We start from the raw sequence: 20,672 nt of genomic DNA on the forward strand, positions 1-20,672 counted from the left end.
CGAGAATATCCCAAAATGGGAGCTTTGACTGACAATAACAACTTTATAATTTATGTTGACTTTTCATGTGTCTTACAATTAACACATTAGTGTTGAGTGTATTAACATGAAATCTATCACTTATTTCTCAAAATATTATATATTCTTTTCCAAGAAATGAATTACAGATATCTGGTATTATATTTCAATTACTTTAAAATAAAAATGTGAAACAGCCTTAAATTCAAGGATTGTACAAAGGTATTTTTGAAAATCACAGTGCATTGCAAGTTGGAAGAAAATACAGCTGACCTTTTTTTTTTTTAAATTTTATTTTGGTATCATTAATCTACAATTACATGAAGGACATTATGTTCACTAGGCTCACCCCCTCACCAAGTCCCCCCGACATACCCGTTCACAGTCACTGTCCATCAACATAGTAAGATGTACAGCTGACCTTTAATTGATTATACTTGCAGAGTAGGTAGTCAAGCAACATAAAAACAGAACAGGAAAAAGCAAAAAATTAAAGAGAAATGGCCTCCAATTTTCTGTACTTAGGGAAAAAAAAGTTTCCCTAAGTGAATCTGGCTTAAGCTTATTTGTTTCTTTACTGAAATTACATGAACATTATCTATTAAATGGATATTAACGCCTGATCTAAGTAAAGCAAATGGACAAGTACATTAACCTTAAAGAAATTTAAACAACAAAAAAACAGGAGAGTCAATCAAGGCTTGGGCTAGATATATTACAACGTCAACTTTCTCCAAGTCATAGAATACTTAGAGAATGTTTTAATAAAAGATAATGGAGTGGTGGGAGATGAGGACAAGTGAATGAGAGGCAATCGGGAATGAAGTCTTTTTCTCTAACATAACTCTTAGGAAAAAGAACATAACATTCCTTCATACAAACGTATTTAAAAATTTGTAATCTTTCCACCATTTTCACTATAATTATAACATCTGATGGCATTTTGCAGACTTCACTACTGCTGACCATGACTACTCAAGTTTTCTTAAAAACAGAAAAGCATGCACACTGCTTTCTGTAAGAAATGTGGATCCGTAATAAATTTATAACAAAGAAGCAGAATAGGTGATGTAGTAAAAACTGCTCCAGATTTAGAATAGAGAAACTTAGGAGCAAATCTAGTATATATGGTACCTTTGGACAAATTAGATAAAGGTGTTCCACTTTTCGTACCCAGAGCTCTAGTCTGGTGAGTGAAGAGTAGGCTGGATGTCAGTTTCCACTCAAACCCCTCTGACCTGTGCAGTCCATCAAACTGCATATCCGGATCAGGCAAATTCAAACTTGGCTTTATGACTTTACTAATGTGGAGTCTTGAATAGGTGATTTAACTGAGGCTCAATTTCTTTATTTACAAAATGGCAATTACAGAGCCCTATTTACATCTGATTGTGGATATTTACAGAATGATGTTTGTTACAGCATCTAGCACAGAGCTTAACAGACACTTAAATAAATGGCAAAATGACAAAAACTTTTCCTTCCACAGAAAAGTGGAAGTGTCTCTTTTACATCCATAAATAATAGAACACCAAAAAAATGCTTCATTTGAGTTAGCCTGGTTTTAAGGAGCACAAATTACTGTAATTCTTAATACCAGTTCAGTAATAACCCTTCTGTATGTACAGGAAGGAGGGCAGTAAGCTCAATGATCAAATAGTCTAAGTTTGGAAGCATACATTTGACATCAATCTCTCTTATAGATTCATAATGCCCATTAGCATTCTAAAGGCTCTACGAAGTCCTGTAATAAGATACAGGTAGGTCACTGGGTTTGTACTACAGCACAGAGAATACAATTAATGACTTTATAACATTTCACTACGTTGACAGAGAGTGACCACAATGGAGGGGGTGAGGACTTGATAATATGGGTGATGCTGAACCACTTGTGTTGTGTACATGAGACCATCATAATACTGTATATCAATGATAGTTTAATAAAAAATAAATAAATAAAGAAGTCCTGTAATAGGTTGTTTAACTATTTAACCCACTGTTCTCAAAATTTATTTGATCCAGAACTCCTTTCTTATTTGTATGTATTAATATCTCATGGGACTAGTTTTTGTTTTTTTGTTTTTCACAGAATGAAATGTGGAAATAGTGTAAGGTATTTTGAACAATGTTTTATGTGTGTAATATCATATGAACAGCACCAGTTCTTACTGACAGTCATGGATTAAAGAAAATCAAATAGACTGTAAGCTACAGGTATTAATTTTATTACTATTTTACAAACTTAAAGAAAATCAGAAATTCAAAATCTAAAATCTGCTTTTTAGTAATTTTGATATAATAAAGGCTTGAGTTTGAAACAAGAGGTGAATTCTAAATGTTAGGTCATATGTAGAAAATTTTAATTAAAGGATTACACCTAAAAACTATGTTGTAATGACTGAACATTAAAGCCACATGCTTTAGCTCTGCATGGCTAATAATAAACAATGATAGTTATACGACCTTTATAAGAAAAGAACTGATCTTGGTCTGAATTCAAATTTGCCATTGCTTACATTCTTTTATACCCTTCTTCCTTCCTATACACATTTGGTAAGGCAAGAGAAACAAAAGCAAATATTTTCTATTATTCTGCTGTTTTTACTTACCTAGTATTTTCACAGCATAATGAGGACTTTCTAAGACAATTCCTTCTTCTGTATCAAATATAGGGTTATCTATTCCAGTCTTTGGAGGAATTTGGGCTAGTTTCTTAAGTCTCATAGAGGAATTAAGGTCAAGTTCTTGTTTTTTCCCTTCTTCCTCTCGCCTACGCCTCATGTCCTCCTGCTGTTGCCGAATACGCTCCAACTGTGCACTTCGACGTACTGGCATCATCCTGGTGCCCAAATCCCCAGGGCAGTCAACAGCCATCTCTCGGTGCTTCTGATGTTCCTCTGGTGATGCAAGATCAACATTTTTTACTTCGCTGTCTGATTCCTCAGTAACATGCCCATTCATATGGGATGTTGTCATGGTTATCTATAAAAACCTGTATCACTTTTTATAAATCAATTTTTCCTAAAAAGCCAATCTCTTGGTTCTGTAGCATAAAATCCATGTTACTTCAAAAAAAAAAAAACTTCTCACATCACATAATAATGCTATGAAAATGTATCCATGAAGGAAATCTAAGGGGAAAGATGGGGGGGAAAAAGTGTAAGAATTACAATATAAAAGGAGATTTCACATAGCCCATTTCCAATCTCTATACAATATAGAAAATACCTCATAAATATATAATATTATTTTGTTATATAGATTAAGTACTCTCCTTCATTTTACAGATAATGCTGAGGAAATCAAAATGTTTTTAAAAAGTATCCTCCCAACAATTTGACATTAATTTTACATCTGAGGAAAATAATGTAATGGAAAGTTTAACAAAGCAGGAAAGTTAAAAAAGCTTTGGGTATTAGTTTAGTAGAGAATAGGTCCCTTAAGGTATAAAGTTGTTTTAAAATCACCTTTCTAGTTGTCTCAGTATGGTACTTTAAATACAAATAAGACTGAAAACTTCCTAGTTAGCTGCTAAAGAAACTGGCATATATAGCAAGCCATGCTGGTGGTTCATTTGAGATAAATGCAGTATATTCTGGAGGATAATCCATTTTTAGGAGTTTAAGAAATGAAAAAGATACCCAACAACAACAAAAATTAAATAGCAACTCAGGCAACTACAGGATAAAACCATGGTTAAGTGAGAAAAAGACTATGGGTTCTCAGTCTTTGTAACTGGTCACACTAAAAAAAATTAAGGTTAATTTTTTACAAAGATTCATTCAGAAAAAATGGTAGTATTTGTTACTTCTCAAAAAAAATCCTTTCAAGTTATACTGTGGAGCAAATAACATAATGGACTTGGAGACTGAATACTAAATTTTAATTCTGGCTCTGCCACTTTCTCTACCTTTATGATATAAGACTAATCATTTTCTCTCTCTGAACCTCAATTTCTTTGGAAAATTTATTCATAGGGTTGTTCTAGTTTTAAATGAGACAATAGATGCAAGTTTTAAAACTAAACAATATGTATACTTACATAATTCTTAGTGTTAATTGGATTCTCCTATTTAAAAAGTCCTTCAACATATTTTATAAAAAAAATTTCACTGTATGACTCTGGCTTTTCATCAAGCTATTTCTTGGGCATAAATAGGCAGATTGTTTATACATGTGTAAACCCACACATTAATTAGCCTTCTTTGCTCAAGACTATAAAAATATTTGTAATAATAAACCTACTACACCTCCTGGAGTTAAGTGTCACTTCAGTAAATAGGTTGGTTAGAGCACATGCCAACTAAGCAAAAGCTGAGTTTTCAGACAATATTCCTAATGGCAGCCGATCTTCTTTCAAATATCTTGTCATGGACTACTTAACAAAAACCCACCTAGACTGCCAGGAAACTCACTAGACCAGCAATCAGGTAAATAGATGTAAGCTACATAAGCCACTAGAATTACGTTTTCACAAGAATTTTAGTAGATTTGTTGTCTTCTATCCAAATTTTAGCTTCTCTATTTGTAACTATATGACCTACACATAAACACCTTACTTATCTCTAGATTGACTTCTTTTTCATTAAAATGAGAGCTACTGGAATTACGTTAGGCAATTCTTAAGTATTATATATTGGTAGTATGCAATGCAAATTCAGATTTGTGGATAAAGTGAAGGTTCCTATGGCCAGGATTCTCATCTGGCCCTGGTGGCTAGCTCACTACACAAGTGTGGGCAATATGTTGCTACTAACTCTATATAAAAAGCTCTACCCAGTGCTCTGGGCAACATGGTGACATGGCCACTGCACAGCTACATGGCTGCAAGGCTGCAGGAGAGCAAAGACTGGAGTGGTGGCAACATCAAGGACAGAGACTGAGACAGCTGAGGGAGTAGAGAGGTCCAAAGGCAGAGACTGGTTTGCTGCATGCAGACTTGCTCTGAGTGGACAGGATTCTAGTGACTGACATGCCACTGTGGGAATAAAGTTGGGTATAAACCCTTTCACCCCAAGAATGTTCCACTGTCATTTTTGGTCTCATTGAATCCATCGTGAACTTGCCAGGGACTGAAACCCATTGTCTAGACAAGCTTACTTAGTGTTTTCATTATAAGTAAGCAGAAATTTGTGTAGGAGTTTCTGTAGTGCTGTGCTTAATTTTAATTTTAAGAATCTAGGAGTGTACATATTTCCAGAAAATTAGAACTCTCAGCTTTTTCTATTTACAACATTCACTGGATATTAAACATCAAGTTTAATAACGAGTAATATATTTTTCACTTTCATGCTAGTCTACAGAAATTACTGAAATAAGAATTCTCAGCTTAAAAACTATAAGACTGTATCCATATTCCATAACTAGATCATAGGGGGAAAATTATAAATCACAGAAGAGAGACTGGGTCTGGTGATCTGGGTCAGAGTTCTCATGCTTAGACTATTATCATGCTTGTCTATTTGGATTTAGTCTCAAAAATTTCTGCAACCTCTATTAACTGGCTTAAAAATTTCATTTTGTTTTTCTCCCTTGGAGTACTCATAGTCTACTGTGAGAGCCTGCAAAGAAGATGAATGATTATTCTTTCCTAATTGTTTTTTCCTCATTAGATCTCAAATTTGTTTAAGACTGGAACTGTGACTTATTTTTATAACCCCTACTGCTCAACACAGTACATGTAATGTAGAAAATGCCCAACAAACATTTATTCAGCTAAACTTAGAAATGTCATGAATTCACAGACAATGCACAGGATATGGACTCTAAAACTTAGTCTGTGGTAAAGAGTCATAGCAAATACATAAGGATATATCGAGTGGCATTTCAAAGAACTAAAAATTAGCCAGATAAGAGTCTGTTCCAGGCAGAGAGTATCACACGACCAATAGGAAGGCAGAGTAGGAGAATACGGCACTTTCAAAACACAGAATATAATGTAATCAGGCTTGATGGGACAATGGAAACATGTCATAATGAATAATGACAAAACTGGAAGGCAAGCAGGGAACCATACTAAGAAGAGTTTAAGAACCAAAACTTGATCTTTACCCTGAAAGTAGTAAGAATCTTGACAGGATTTAAAACGGGATGACATGATCACATTAATTTAAAGAAAAATATCAGCAACACTACAAAGCTACACTAATCAAAACAGTATGTATTGGCACAAGACCCACAGATCAATGGAACAGAATATAGCACCCAGATATAAACCCACACATATACAGTCAATTAGTATATGATAAAGGAGGATAAGGGAGCCATGAATATACAATGGAGAAAAGACAGCCTCTTCAATAATTGTTGCAAGGAAACTTGGACAGCTACATCCAAGAGAATGAAACTGGATTACTGTCTAGCTCCATACACAAAAGTAAACTCAAAATGGATCAAAGACCTGAGGTAAGACATGAAGCCATAATATTCTTAGAAGAAAACACAGGCAAAAATCTCCTGAATATAATAAGCATGAGTAGTTTTTTCCTGGACACATCTCCTCGGGCAAGGGAAATAAAATAAAAAATGAACAAGTGGGACTACATCAAACTAAAAAGCTTCTGTATAATAGCAAAGGGCACCATCAGCAGAACAGAAAAGCAACCTACAGTATGGGAGAATATATTCATAAACAATTTACCGGATAAGGGTTAACATCTAAAATATACAAAGAACTCATATGCCTCAACATCAAAAAGAACAAATAACCAGATTAAAAAATTGGCAGAGGACCTCAACATTCCTCCAAAGAAACACAGATGGCCAATAGGTACATGAAAAGATGTTCCACACTGCTACTCATCAGAGAAATGCAAATCAAAACCACAATGAGATATCACCTCACAGCAGTCAGAATGGCCACTACCCAAAAGATAAGAAATGACAAGTGTTGATGATGATGTGGAGAAATCGGGACCCTCCTATACTGTTGATGGGAATGTAAACTGGTACTGCCACTGTGGAAAGCACAAGGGAGGTTCCTTCAAAAACTAAAAATAGAAATACTATACAACCCAGTAATCCCTCTTCTAGGAATTTACCTGAAGAAAACAAAATCCCTGACTCAAGAAGATATATACACCCCTATGTGTATCACTGCATTATTTACAACAGGCAAGTTACAGAAGCAACAAAAGTGTCCATCAATAGATGAATGGATACACAATGGAGTATTATTCAGCCAAAAAAGAAAATTCTGCCATTTGCTACATGGATGGACCAGAAAGTGTTATGATAAGTGAAATTAAGCCAGGTGGAGAAAGACAAATGCCATATGATTTCACTTATTTGTGGAATAAACAAAACAAAACGAATAAAACAGCGGTAGACTCAGAGACACTGAGAAGTGAAGGGTGGTTGGTTACCATGGGAGAAGAGTTTGTGTGGGTGGGTAGGTAGGGAGGGTGAGGGGGATAAAGGGGCACAAAAATTTTCTATCATGATTAAGTTGGTCACAGAGATGGTAGTACAGCATGGAGAATATAACGAATGATTCTGTAATACCTTCCTATGCTGACAGTAACTGCACTAGTGGGGGTGAGGATTTAATACTATGGGAACTGTTGAACCTCTGTGTTATATATTTGAAATCATTATTAGATTGTATTCCAATGATATTTCAATAAAAAAAAGAAACCTATATAAGATCATATATCATTGACTTTGATTAAAAAAAATTCTTAATGGAAAAAAACAAAAAGAAAAATATCACTGGTAGAAGTGTAGAGGACTGAAGGATGGCAATGAAACCAGTTTAAAGGAAACTGTACGAATGGGGTCCTGGATAAGTGAGAATGAGGAAAAGTTACACTGAAAAAAATAGGTAGATTATAGAGCTAATAGAACTTGGTGTCTATATTCCATATAACAGGGCAAAAAGAGAAGGGGAGAAAAAAAAGAGAAGAAAGAAGCAGCAGTAATAACTACAACTATAACATTTACCAAGCACTTACGTGCCAGACAATATTATACTACAAGGACTTTATGCATTCTTCACTCATTTAATTAGTCTGTGGTAAAGAGTCATAGCAAATACATAAGGATATATCGAGTGGCATTTCAAAGAACTAAAAATTAGCCAGATAAGAGTCTGTTCCAGGCAGAGAGTATCACACGACCAATAGGAAGGCAGAGTAGGAGAATACAGCACTTTCAAAACACAGAATATAATGTAATCAGGCTTGATGGGACAATGGAAACATGTCATAATGAATAATGGTAGAGGACCTCAACATTCCTCCAAAGAAACACAGATGGCCAATAGGTACATGAAAAGATGTTCCACACTGCTACTCATCAGAGAAATGCAAATCAAAACCACAATGAGATATCACCTCACAGCAGTCAGAATGGCCACTACCCAAAAGATAAGAAATGACAAGTGTTGATGATGATGTGGAGAACCTACTCTAAAAGTAGGTTCAAATATGCCTGTTTTGTAGATGAGGATTGAGGATTGAAGTAGGCCTTGAAGACAGAGTGGAGGAATAAGGAAGAAGCCAGATGTACCAAAGGCAGGAAGGTAAAAAGTATGGGAAAGTACAAATAAGGCTAGTTGAACTAAAGCAGTCAGATTGTACAAGAGAACAGTGACTAGAAAGTTTAACTGGGTTCAATTTAAGATAAGTCTTTAATGTAAATTCTTAACTCTCAAGGCAGTAAGAAAGCCATCAAAGATTTAGTAAAGACAGGTGATATGTACATTAATTTAACACTCATTTAGTTGAGTATTAGCTCGGTACCCCTGGCTAGGTACTAGGTTTATAGAGATAGGATCCCTGCCAATTACTCTATCTACCAAAATGTCCTACAGGGATCTAGAAGTTAATGTGTCTGGAATTAAACTCCCATGTCCCTTTAATCCCCTCATACTTCTGATCTTCTTCTTCCATTCTCAATTCTACTCCATGCTACTATATCCATCTAGCTATGCAGGACAGCATAATGTTTAAGAAAATAGGCTCCAGTCTAGGATTGCATCCTTGCCTATTCTCCTTTTAAATCTCAGCTCAAATACATCCTCCTCTGGATTTCCATGACTCTCCTCTTCTGGAATCCCACAATTCCTGTCACACCTCTAATCAAACCGAACTACAGTTATTTGTGTATCTGCCTGGCTGCCCATCAGACTAGAGATCGTCAGAGGTTAGGAACCAGGCCGACTCATCTCTGGATCTGTGACATTGCCCAGCATAGGGCCAAGCAAACAGGAGGCTTCAGAATGACTCTAGGGCCACTATCTTTCAGTCACCAAGTAAACTGCAATATCATTAACTATGAAGAAGAATTAGAAAAGGAAAGAAATTAAAGGATAATATGAGTTTAGTTTTGGATACATTAATTACAAGGTGACTGCATGTCACATAGGTAAATGATCTGTCTAATCAGCAGAGATCATTTCACTCCTCTGCATTGCCCTGATATCTAGTAGGATAATGCTTAAGTTTATGAGCAAATCACTCCTCTGTTCAGAACCTCTGATGACTTTTACACTGCCTAGAGAATAGAATCCAGACTCACAAAGTAAATCTAAACTTTCTAACTGTATCTTTACTACTTGCCTGCATAAGCCTTCTAAGTTAGCTTCCTCATTTGTGCTTATCTCATTTCTTTCTTCTCTCTACCCAAATGCCTTATGTAGTAGGAAATATGAACTGTTTCTCCTTTCACCTTCTGCCTTCAAGATCTACCACCAGTCCCTATTCCTTCAAGAACCTGAGTTAAATAATGATTTCACCTTACAAAACTCCAAAAAACTTTATAATGCTCACAAGTTAATTTATGGGGACCATGAAAGATTCAAAAGTTCTTCCAGAATCAAAGAAACATTACGTTATTCCTATAGGCTTAGCATTAAGATCATTATAATTTTTAAGCAAGAATACTCTAGCTCGTCAATGTATCAGAAAACAGTGAGAAAGTCCAAGTCCAAAGGAATTATTTCTCCCTCAAAAATGAAGAGGAAAAAAGGCCTCTGACAATTCAGAAGCTGCCAGACAATCGAACTAGAGAATTACCACCCATGTAAGCAAAAGACTATCTTATGCAGATAATGTAGCTACAAGTTCCTGGCCCTAAGAGTATTCCTCTCTTCTCAATTGTGTAATTACAAATTGCTTTTAAAACACTTGAAAGGCCCAAATTTCAAATCATCATCAGTCCCAGCTCATACTATCACCCCCTGAAAAACATACAAACACCCCCCGGCCGAAACTCCTAATACAGTCCACAAAACAAAATAAATTTTCAGGTTGGCAGGCCAAAGCTGTTTAAATGCTTTGAAACTAGTGAGGGAAAAAGGGCTCTGCTTATGTGAATTGGCTATAGGAAAAGGGAGTAAAAGGAAGATAATTTTAAGTTTAAGTAAGTACAAATGATTGAGATTGGGAGGCCTGAAATAGCTGGAGGGCTCTAGGCCCACTGAAAACTCCACACCAAGGAGGAGAACCACTTGTATGAGAGCTAGGTAACATGATGGGTTACCAGGAAGATAATATCTTATATAATCAGTAGGCAGAAGGAAATGTAAAACACATACTTCATGTGTATAAACATGGTCGGTCTACACTAGTGTCCAGAATTCTAGATTTTCTTTCGATTTATGCTTCCTCCCCTTCTCCTACAAGTAATGCCCTTTGACCAGCAGCTGGGAAGTTTCATTTTAAGTGATCAGCATTCCTCTGACATTCTAAGAAGATAGACTATTTGTTTCCATAGAAACAGCTTTGCCAGCTAACACAAGATTCAGGCCAAGAATCATGAAAAGAACTTACGTTATGCAAATTGGAAAGTCCTTGTCTACTATTTTAGCTTTTCTTCTTTTTTTTCACAGAACTCAGACTAGCCTTTTTATTCTGCAAAATAGTAAAGACACTATCAATTGTAAAAGTCTGCAATGTTTTTAAAAGGGAGGGAGTGGGAGAAAAAGGTTAATTCAGTATAATATCCAATTAAGTAGTAAAAATGCACTCCTGCCCCAATCTCTTATAGACACCAATTAAAATAATTGTAAATTACTTGAAATCAGTGGTAAGAAACAAATATAACTCATTTAAAAGCTTTTTAAAAAGGGTAGGAACCTTTTACAGATTATTTTTAATGACAACCTCTAGGTTAAGGCTCAAACAAAAATGCAGTTTCTGTTTTTCAGTTTGTTTTACTTCAATTTCTGCAAATTTAAACATTATGAATAGTTTATGATGCCAAGAAAATTAAAAGTTTAGGGTCCAAAAAGATCCAAAAGAATTTGAAAGACAGGAGCCACAGGTAATTCACAGGGAGAAATGTTGATGTTATACTCAAGACCAAGACAGAAAAGGATCCTGTGCTACATGGAACTTACATTCTGGTAGGATAATAGATAATAAAAAGCAAACAGACAAAAAGATGAAAAGGGCTATACAAAAAGTAAAACAGGCTAACAAAGTAATTACATTTGGAAAGGGCAACATTAGATAAGACGGTCAGTGAAGGCCTGTTTAGGAGGTGACAGTTGCATTTAGACATAAATGACAAAAAATGAGTCTGCTGTGTGGAGATAAAATAAGGGATTCCAGGTTGAGGGAACAGAAAGTATACTTCTATGGGGATGTTACCAAGAATCTCAATTTCAATATATCCCAAATTGATCTCAACTTCTTCCCTACTTTGTTAAGTATACCACTATCTCCAAGATCTTTATCTTCCTCAAGCCTTACTATCATCCAGCCAGTTGCCAAAGTTGGTTGATTCCACAAAGTTTTTAGAATCCAAAATACGCTACTAAAAGATAGTTAAGAAAATGCAAAGGCAAGTTAAAAAAAAAGGGAAAAATATTTGCAAAATATTTATGTCTGCTATACTCTTACAACTCAATAGTTAAAATAATCCAGTTTCTTAATATAGGGCAAGAGACTTGACCACTTCACCAAAGAAGACAAATGGCAAAAAATAAGCATTTGGAAAGATACTCAAAATAATTAATCTTTAGGGAAACCCACATTAAAACCATAATGTGTTATTAACAAAAGGATAGCCAGAAATCAATGGAATAAAATTGATGATAATAAAAAATAAAGCCTCACATTTACAGGCAATTGATTTTCAATAAGGGTGCCAAGTAAGTCACATGGGGAAAAAATAGTCTCTTCAACAAATGATGCTAAGACAATTGGATAGTCACATGCGAAAGAATGAGGCTGGACTCTTACCTCACACCACATACAAAAATTAAATCAAAATGTATCAAAGGCACAAATGTGTAAAAACTAAAACTATAAAACTTTAAAAGAAAAGATAGGTGTAAATCTACCTTGGATTAAGCAATGGTTTCTTAAGATAGGACTTCAAAAGCATAAGCAACAAAAGGAAAATAGATAAATTAGACATTACCAAAATTAAAAACTTTGTGCTTTAAATGACACCATCAGGAAAGTGAAAAGAGAATCTACAGAATGGGAGAAAATTCTTATAAATCATGTCTCTGATAAGGGAGTTGTATCTAGAATATATAACAAACTCTTACAACTCTATAATAAAAAGATAGTGGTCTGATTTAAAAAATGGGAAGACCTGAATAGATAGTTCTCCAAAGAAAATAAACAAGTGGCCTTACATAAGCACACGAAAAGTAATTTAACATTAATTGCCATCAGAGAACAGCAAATCAAAACCACAACATATCACTTAAGACCCACGAGGATGGCTAAAAAAAAAAGACAAAGAAACTGGAACTCTCATATACTGCTGCTAGGAATGTCAATGGTGCAGTCACCCTAAAAAACAGTCTGGCAATCTCTCAAAAGTGTAAACACAGAGCTACCATATGCCCCAGCAATTCCACTCCTAGGTATATGCCCTACAGAAATGAAAATACATGTCTGTACAAGATGCTTACACAAAAATGTTCACAGCAGCATTATTCATAATGGCCAAAAAATGGGGGGAAAATCTACATGTCTATAATGAAATTATTATTGGGCAATAAAAAGAAATAAAGTACTGATACATGCTACATCGATGAACCTTGAAAAGAGAAGTGAAAGAAATCATGCAGGGTATGATTCCACTTATGAAATGTCTAGAATAGGCAAACCTAGAGAGACAGAAAGTAGATTAGTGGTTGCCTAGACCTGGGAGGAGTGGAGGAGGAATCATGGCTAAGTGGTACGTCTTTTGGGGGTGATGAAAATGTCCTAAAGTTGATTGTGGTGATAGTTGCACTATGACAAATATACTAAAAGCGACTGAACTGTACACTTAAAATGTAAGAACTGTATAATATATGAATTAAGCTCAAAGCTGTTAAAAAGCACAATGTAATACCATTACAAACACAACAAAATGGCTAAAAAATTTAAAAATTGGCAAAATTAAGCATTAGAGATGTGGAGAAACTGAAACTCTCCTATTATATGGGTGAGAATGTAAAATGGTAGTCAGTTTGGAATATCTTAAAAGTTAAACACTTATAATCAAACAATTCCACACAAGACAGACAAAAATATTTGTAAAAATCACACAGATAAACATGGAATATTCATAGAAGCATTATTAATAACAGCTTAAAACTGAACAAAATTCCATGTCCTTCAGCTGGTGAATGGATAAATAAAATATAGAATACTACTAAGTAAAAAGAATAAACTACTGATAAATCCAACAACATGTATGGCCTCAGAAACCATAATGCCAGATACCAGAGTACAATGCATACTTTCATTTGTATGATACTTCCAGGCAAAACTAGTGTTGTTAGAGAAAACAGTTTAGTGGTTTCCTGGAGACTGGGGTGGGGGAAGATATTGGCTAAAAAAGGATACAAAGGATTTTTTCAGGTGTTGTAAGTGTAATAAAATCAGATTTCAGTAATATTTGCACAATGATATAAATCTATTCAAACTCAAACTGTACCCATAAAATGTGAATTTTATGGAATGTAAATAAATTATACCTTAATAAAGTTGCTTTTAAAATTCATCAAATTGAATACTTAAAAGTGGTGAATTTTAATGCAAGTTATAAAAAATGCCTACTGAGCTGATTTTAAATTATACACTCAAAACAGTACCTTATTACACGCAAACTACACATGAAACTAACTTTTTAAGACCATTATGTATTTCCAAAATGTCATATAACAACATCAGATAAAAACCCATTACTCAATAAAAGTTTAACTCAATGTATAAATTTCTTTCCAACAATGAATGGCCATCATGTTCCCAGAGAAGTTACAAGCTCTATCTAAAACTAAATAAATACAAGTAAAAACTCAAATATTTGGGCTAGTCATGAAAGGTGTTAGCTCAGAAATTAATGATAATAATTTCAAGAATATATAGACTCACTAAAGATTTAATTGAAAAACTAGCTTTTTCTTTTTAAAATACAGAGAATTAAAAGAAAATGTCTTAAATATATTTTTTAAGATAAAAAGTCATGTTATGAGAGATTCAAGATGGCGGCCTGAGACAGAGAACGCCCAAAACCACAAATAATAGGAAAATATAGTTAATTAATACAACTAACCATAAAACAGCAACAAGAAAGAAGGTTGCACGAGACTGCATACAGACCTCAAGTAAACAGGGTAACGTACAAAAGCCTCAATCTGGCGGGACCCAGGCCCTTCCCCCACCCAGCTCACCGGCGGGAGGAAGAGAAATGGAGCAGGGAGGGGGTGAAGCCTGGGACTGCTGAACACCCAGCTATGGAGATCTGCTTTGTGAGCAGATACCTATACTGGGTGGTACTCTGGAAGTTGGGGAGCTCAGACAGGCAGGGTGCTTAAGAGACTGAGATTCTGGCCGTTTGTGGAGCAGGGGATCCACATCCGGCCACGCTGTGTCAGATGAAAGGCAGGCGGTCTGAGAGACTTCCTAGGAGCCAGAGGGCTGCTAAAGGGGCGGGGTTTGCATGGAGCTTGCTGCACAGGACAAGGGAGAGCTGGACAAGGTTGTCTGGGCACGCTCTACCCAGCAGATTGGGAACTTTGAGGAGCTTCAGGCACTCCATCCTCCTGGCTGGCTGCCCAGCTCTGAGGCCCCCCTCTGTGATATGCAGCCTGCTGTGCCTCCCTCCTAGACTGCCGGCACCGGTTTGCAAACTGGCAGTCACTGTGCTGCCATCAGGCCACCAGAGGGAGGCCCTGCCTACAACAGGTAGAGATGCCAAAGACAGAGGTTTACAACTCTGTGCTTGGCCCACTGGCTCTCATACGGGAGACAGGCACTGCAGATGGGAAACAGGAAACAGATCTTTCCTCCCCTCAGGCACAAGCACCACTCCCCTACGACCCCCAACCTCACTCTAGGGGCTTAGCAGCTCCAGAGATCGAAGATTCTGGGCACTAGAGGGCACCACACAGAAATACTAAACATCAAAAGAACATGGTCCAGACCAAAATCTCACAAACCCCAGATAAAGGGCCAAATGAAACTGAACTCACCAATCTTCCTGACAGAGAGTTCAAAATACAAATCATAAACATGCTTATGGAGGTACAGAAAAATATTCAAGAATGGAGGAACGAATTTAAGTCAGAGATTAAATCACTAAGAAATTCCGTATCTTAAATGAAACATATAATGGAGGGATTTAAAAGCAGATTAGATTAGTAGAAGAGACTGTAAATGGGATAGAAATTAGAGAAGAGGAATACAAAGAAGCTGAGGCACAGAGAAAAAAGAATCTCAAAGAATGAAAGAATATTGAGAGAACTGTGTGACCAATCCAAATGGAACAATATTTGCATTATAGGGGTACCAGAAGAAGAAGAGAGAGAAAAAGGGATAGAAAGTATCATTGAGGAAGTAATTGCTGAAAACTTCCCCAATCTGGGGAAGGAGATAGTCTCTCAAGCCATGGAGGTACACAGATTTCCCAACACAAGGGACCCAAAGAAGACAACATCAAGACATATAATAACTAAAATGGCAAAGATCAAGGATAAAGACAAACTTTTGAAAGCAGCTAAAGTGAGAAAAAAGATCTCATACAAAGGAAAACCCATCAGGCTATCATCAGACTTCTCAACAGAAACCTTACAGGCAAGAAGGGAGTGGCATGATATATTTATTGCAATGAAGCAGAAGGGCCTTGAACCAAGAATACTCTACGCAGCAAGGTTATCATTTAAATTTGAAGGAGGGATTAAACAATTTTCAGATAAGCAAAAGCAGAGAGAACTTACCTCCCACAAACCACCTGTACAATGCATTTTGGAGGAACTCCTCTAGATGGAAGTATTCCTAAGGCTAAATAGATGTCACTCAAGGGATAGACAAAGAGTACAGAATATGATTCACAACATACAAAGAATGGAGGAGGAAGAAAAAGGAGGGGAAAAAAAAGAACCTTTAGGTTGTGTTTGCAATAGCACACGAAGTGAGTTAAATTAGACTGCTAGATAGTAAGGGAATTACCCTTGAAACTTTGGTAACCACGAATTTAAAGCCTGCAATGGCAAAAAGTACATACCTATCGATAATCACCCTAAATGTAAAAGGTCTGAATTCACCAATCAAAAGACAGTCATTGAATAGATTAAAAAAACAAGACCCACATATATGCTGCTTACAAAAGACTCACTTCAAGCCTAAAGACATACACAGATTGAAAGTAAAGGGATGGAAAAAGATATTTCATTAAACTAATAGAAAAAAGCAGGAGTTGCAGTACTTGTATCAGACAAAATAGACTTCAAAACAAAGAAAGTAACAAGAGACAAAGAAGGGCATTACTTAACAATAAAAGGGTCAGTCCAAGAAGAGGATATAACGATTAAAATATCTACTCACCCAACAGAAAATCACGTACATATGTGAAACAAATACTAACAGAATTAAAGGGGAAGACAGAATGCAACACATTCATTTTAGGAAACTTCAACACACCACTAACTCCAAAGGACAGATCACCCAGACAGAAAATAAGTAAGGAAACAGAGGCACTAAACAACATATTAGAACACATGGACCTAACGGACTTCTACAGAACACTCCATCCAAAAACAACAGGATACACATTCTTCTCAAGTGCACATGAAACATTTTCAAGAACAGATCACATACTAGGCCACAAAAAGAACCTCAGTAAATTCAAAAAGACTGAAATTGTACCAACCAGCTTCTCAGATTACAAAGGTATGAAACTAGAAATGAATTACACAAAGAAAACAAAAAACGCTCACAAACACATGGAGGTGTAATAATATGCTCCTAAATAATCAATGGATCAATGACAAAATAAAAATAGAGATCAAGTAATATATGGAGACAAATTACAACAATAATTCAACACCATAAAATCTGTGGGACAAAGCAAAGGCCATGCTAAGAGGGAAATATATTGCAATACAGGCCTACCTCAGGAAAGAAGAATGATCCCAAATGAGCAGTCTAAACTCACAAATAATTAAACTAGAAAAGGAAGAACAAATGAGGCCCAAAGTCAGTAGAAGGAGGGACATAATAAAGATTAAAGCAGAAATAAATCAAATTGAGGAGAATAAAACAATAGAAAGAATCAAAGAAAACAGGAGCTGGTTCTTCGAGAAAATAAACAAAATAGATAAACTTAAAAGCCAGACTTACCAAGAAAACAAGAGTCTACACACATAAACAGAATCAGAAATGAAAAAGGAAAAATCACGACAGACACTACAGAAATACAAAGAATTATTAGAGAATACTATGAAAAATTATATGCTAACAAACTGGATAACCTAGAAGAAATGGACAACTTTCAAGAAAAATACAACTTTCCAAGGCTAACCAAGGAAGAAACAGAAAATCTGAACAGACCAATTACCAGCAATGAAATTGAACTGGTAATAAAAAAACTACCTAAGAACAAAACTCCTGGATGAGATGGCTTGACCGCTGAATTTTATCAAACATTTAGTGAAGACCTAATACCCACCCTGCTTAAAGTTTTCCAAAGAGTAGAAGAAGAGGGAATACTTCCAAACTCATTCTATGAGGCCAGCATCACTCTAATACCAAAACCAGGCAAAGACACATAAAAAAAAAGAAAATTACAGACCAATATCCCTGATGAACATAGATGGAAAAACACTCAACAAAAATTTAGCAAACCGAATTCAAAAATACATCAAAAAGATCATCCATCATGAGCAAGTATGATTTATTCCAGGGATGCAAGGATGGAACAATATTAGAAAATCCATCAACATTATCCACATCAACAAAAAAGACAAAAACCATATGATCATCTCCATAGATGCTGAAAAAGCATTTGAAAAAATTCAACATCCATTCATGATAAAAACTCTCAACAAAATGGTATAGAGGACAAGTACCTTAACATAATAAAGGCCATATATGACAAACCCACAGCCCAACATCATACTTAACAGCGAGAAGCTGAAAACTTTTCCTTTAAGATGGGAACAAGACAAGGATACCCACTTTCCCCACTTCTATCCAACCTAGTACTGGAGGTCCTAGCCTTGGCAATCAGACAACACAAAGAAATAAAAGGCATCCAGATTGGCAAGGAAGAAGTTTAACTGTCCCTGTTTGCAGATGACATGATATTGTACATAAAAAACCCTAAACAATCCACTCCAAAACTACTAGACCTAATATCTGAATTCAGTAAAGTTGCGGGATACAAGATTAACACACAGAAATCTGTGGCATTCCTATACACTAACGATGAACTAGCAGAGAGAGAAATCAGGAAAACAATTCCATTCACAATTGCATCAAAAAGAATAAAATACCTAGGAATAAACCTAGCCAAGGAAGTGAAAGACCTATACCCTAAAAACTACTAGACACTCTTAAGAGAAATTAAAGAAGATACCAATAAATGGAAACACATCCTGGGCTCACGGATAGGAAAAATTAATATCGTCAAAATGGCCATCCTGCCTAAAGCAATCTACAGATTCAATGCAATTCCTATCAAAATACCAACAGCATTCTTCAATCAAGTAGAGAAAATCGTTCTAAAATTCATATGGAACCACAAAAGACCTCAGATAGCCAAAGCAATTCTGAGAAGGAAGAATAAAGCTGGGAACATTACGCTCCCCAACTTTAAGCTCTACTACAAAGCCACAGTAATCAAGACAATTTGGTACTGGCACAAGAATAGACGCATAGACCAATGGAACAGACTAAAGAGCCCTGATATAAACCCAAGCATATATGGTCAATTAATAAACGATAAAGGAGCCATGGATATACAATGGGGAAATGACAGCCTCTTCAACAAGTGGTGTTGACAAAACTGGACAGCTACAAGCAAGAGAATGAAACTGAATTATTGTTTAACTCCACACACAAAAATAAACTTGAAATGGATCAAAGACCTGAATGTAAGTCATGAAAACATAAAACTCTTAGAAGACAACACAGGCAAACATCTCCTGAATATAAGCATGAGCAACTTCTTCCTGAACATATCTCCTGAAGCAAGGGAAACAAAAGCAAAAATGAACTCAGTACTATATCAAACTAAAAAGTTTCTTTACAGCAAAGGACACAATCAACAGAACAAAAAGGCATTCTACAGTATGGGAGAATATATTTTTAAATGACATATCCAACAAGGGGTTAACATCCAAAATACATAAAGAACTTACACGCCTCAACACCCAAAAAGGAAATAACCCGATTAAAAAATATGCAAAGGGGGGGCAGAGCCAGGATGGCAGCATGAGTAGAGCAGTGGAAATCTCCTCCCAAAACCACATATATCTATTAAAATATAACAAAGACAACTCTTCCTAGAATAAAGACCAGAGGACACAGGACAACATCCAGACCACATCAACACCTGCGAGAACCCAGCACCTCGCAAAGGGGGTAAGATACAAACCCCGGCCCGGCGGGTCCCGAGCACCCCTCCCCCCAGCTCCCAGCGGGAGGAGAGAGGTCTCAGTGGAAGGGAGGAGACCAGGACTGCTGAACACCCAGCCCCAGCCATCCGGACCAGAGCGCAGACACAGTGCATGCGCGGGGCCCTGGATACTAGGGAAACAGGGCAGCAAGAAGGGTGAGCGGGTACCGGAGGCCAGCGCCGGAGGACAAAAGAAAAGTGAGCGGCCATTTTGTTGTTGTTGTTGTTGTTTTGTTGTGGTGAGTGCTATTTGGAAGTCTTAAAGTGACAGGGACCCCAATACTAGGGAAACAGGGCAGCAAGACTGGTGAGCGGGTATCGGAGACCGGCACCAGAGAACAAAAGAAACGCGAGCGGCCACTTTTTTTTTTTTTAGTTTTTTTTGTTTTTTTAGTTGTTGTTTTGTTTTGGCAAGCGCTTTTTGGAAGTCCTGAAGGGATAGGGACCCCAATACTAAGGAAAACAGGGCAGCAAGTCTGGTGAGCGGGTGCCCAAGGCTGGCACCGGGGAATAAAGAAAAAAGAGTGACCATTTTTTTTCTTTTTGTGGTTGTTGTTTTGTTTTGGCAGGTGCTTTTTGGAAATTTTAAAGGGGCAGGGCAGGACACTTAGTCCAGAGGTAGGGAATCCCGGGATCTCTGGGCACTCTAATCCCCTGGGCTGCAGGGTGCACGGAGGCCCCTTACGGAGATAAATAGCCTCTTGACTGCTACCCCTCCAATGCAACTTCACCACTTTGGAGCAACAGCCCAAGCCAGGCCACACCCACGGCAACAGCGGACATAAACTCCATAGCAGCCCGGC

General features: G+C 36.6%; 1 protein-coding gene across 4 annotated transcripts in view; it reads right to left on the reverse strand.

Annotated features, from left to right (window-relative positions):
- The window catches only part of PALS1 (protein associated with LIN7 1, MAGUK p55 family member), a 118,192-nt gene that overhangs the window by 61,330 nt on the left and 36,190 nt on the right, over positions 1–20,672 (reverse strand). The window contains exons 2-3 of one of the 4 annotated variants that reach the window (XM_037005013.2): positions 10,791–10,871; positions 2,628–2,915 (exon numbers count right to left, since the gene is read on the reverse strand). In XM_037005013.2, the coding sequence (XP_036860908.1) occupies positions 2,628–2,892 (265 nt within the window). In that variant the 5' untranslated portion in view covers positions 2,893–2,915; positions 10,791–10,871. Of the gene's footprint in view, positions 1–2,627; positions 3,150–10,790; positions 10,872–20,672 lie in introns of all 4 variants that reach the window. The other 3 variants (XM_037004881.2, XM_037005051.2, XM_037004949.2) reach the window with 3 other exon arrangements.

The sequence above is a fragment of the Manis javanica genome, chromosome 8 (assembly GCF_040802235.1).
Source record: "Manis javanica isolate MJ-LG chromosome 8, MJ_LKY, whole genome shotgun sequence".
Classification (NCBI taxonomy): Eukaryota; Metazoa; Chordata; class Mammalia; order Pholidota; family Manidae; genus Manis; species Manis javanica.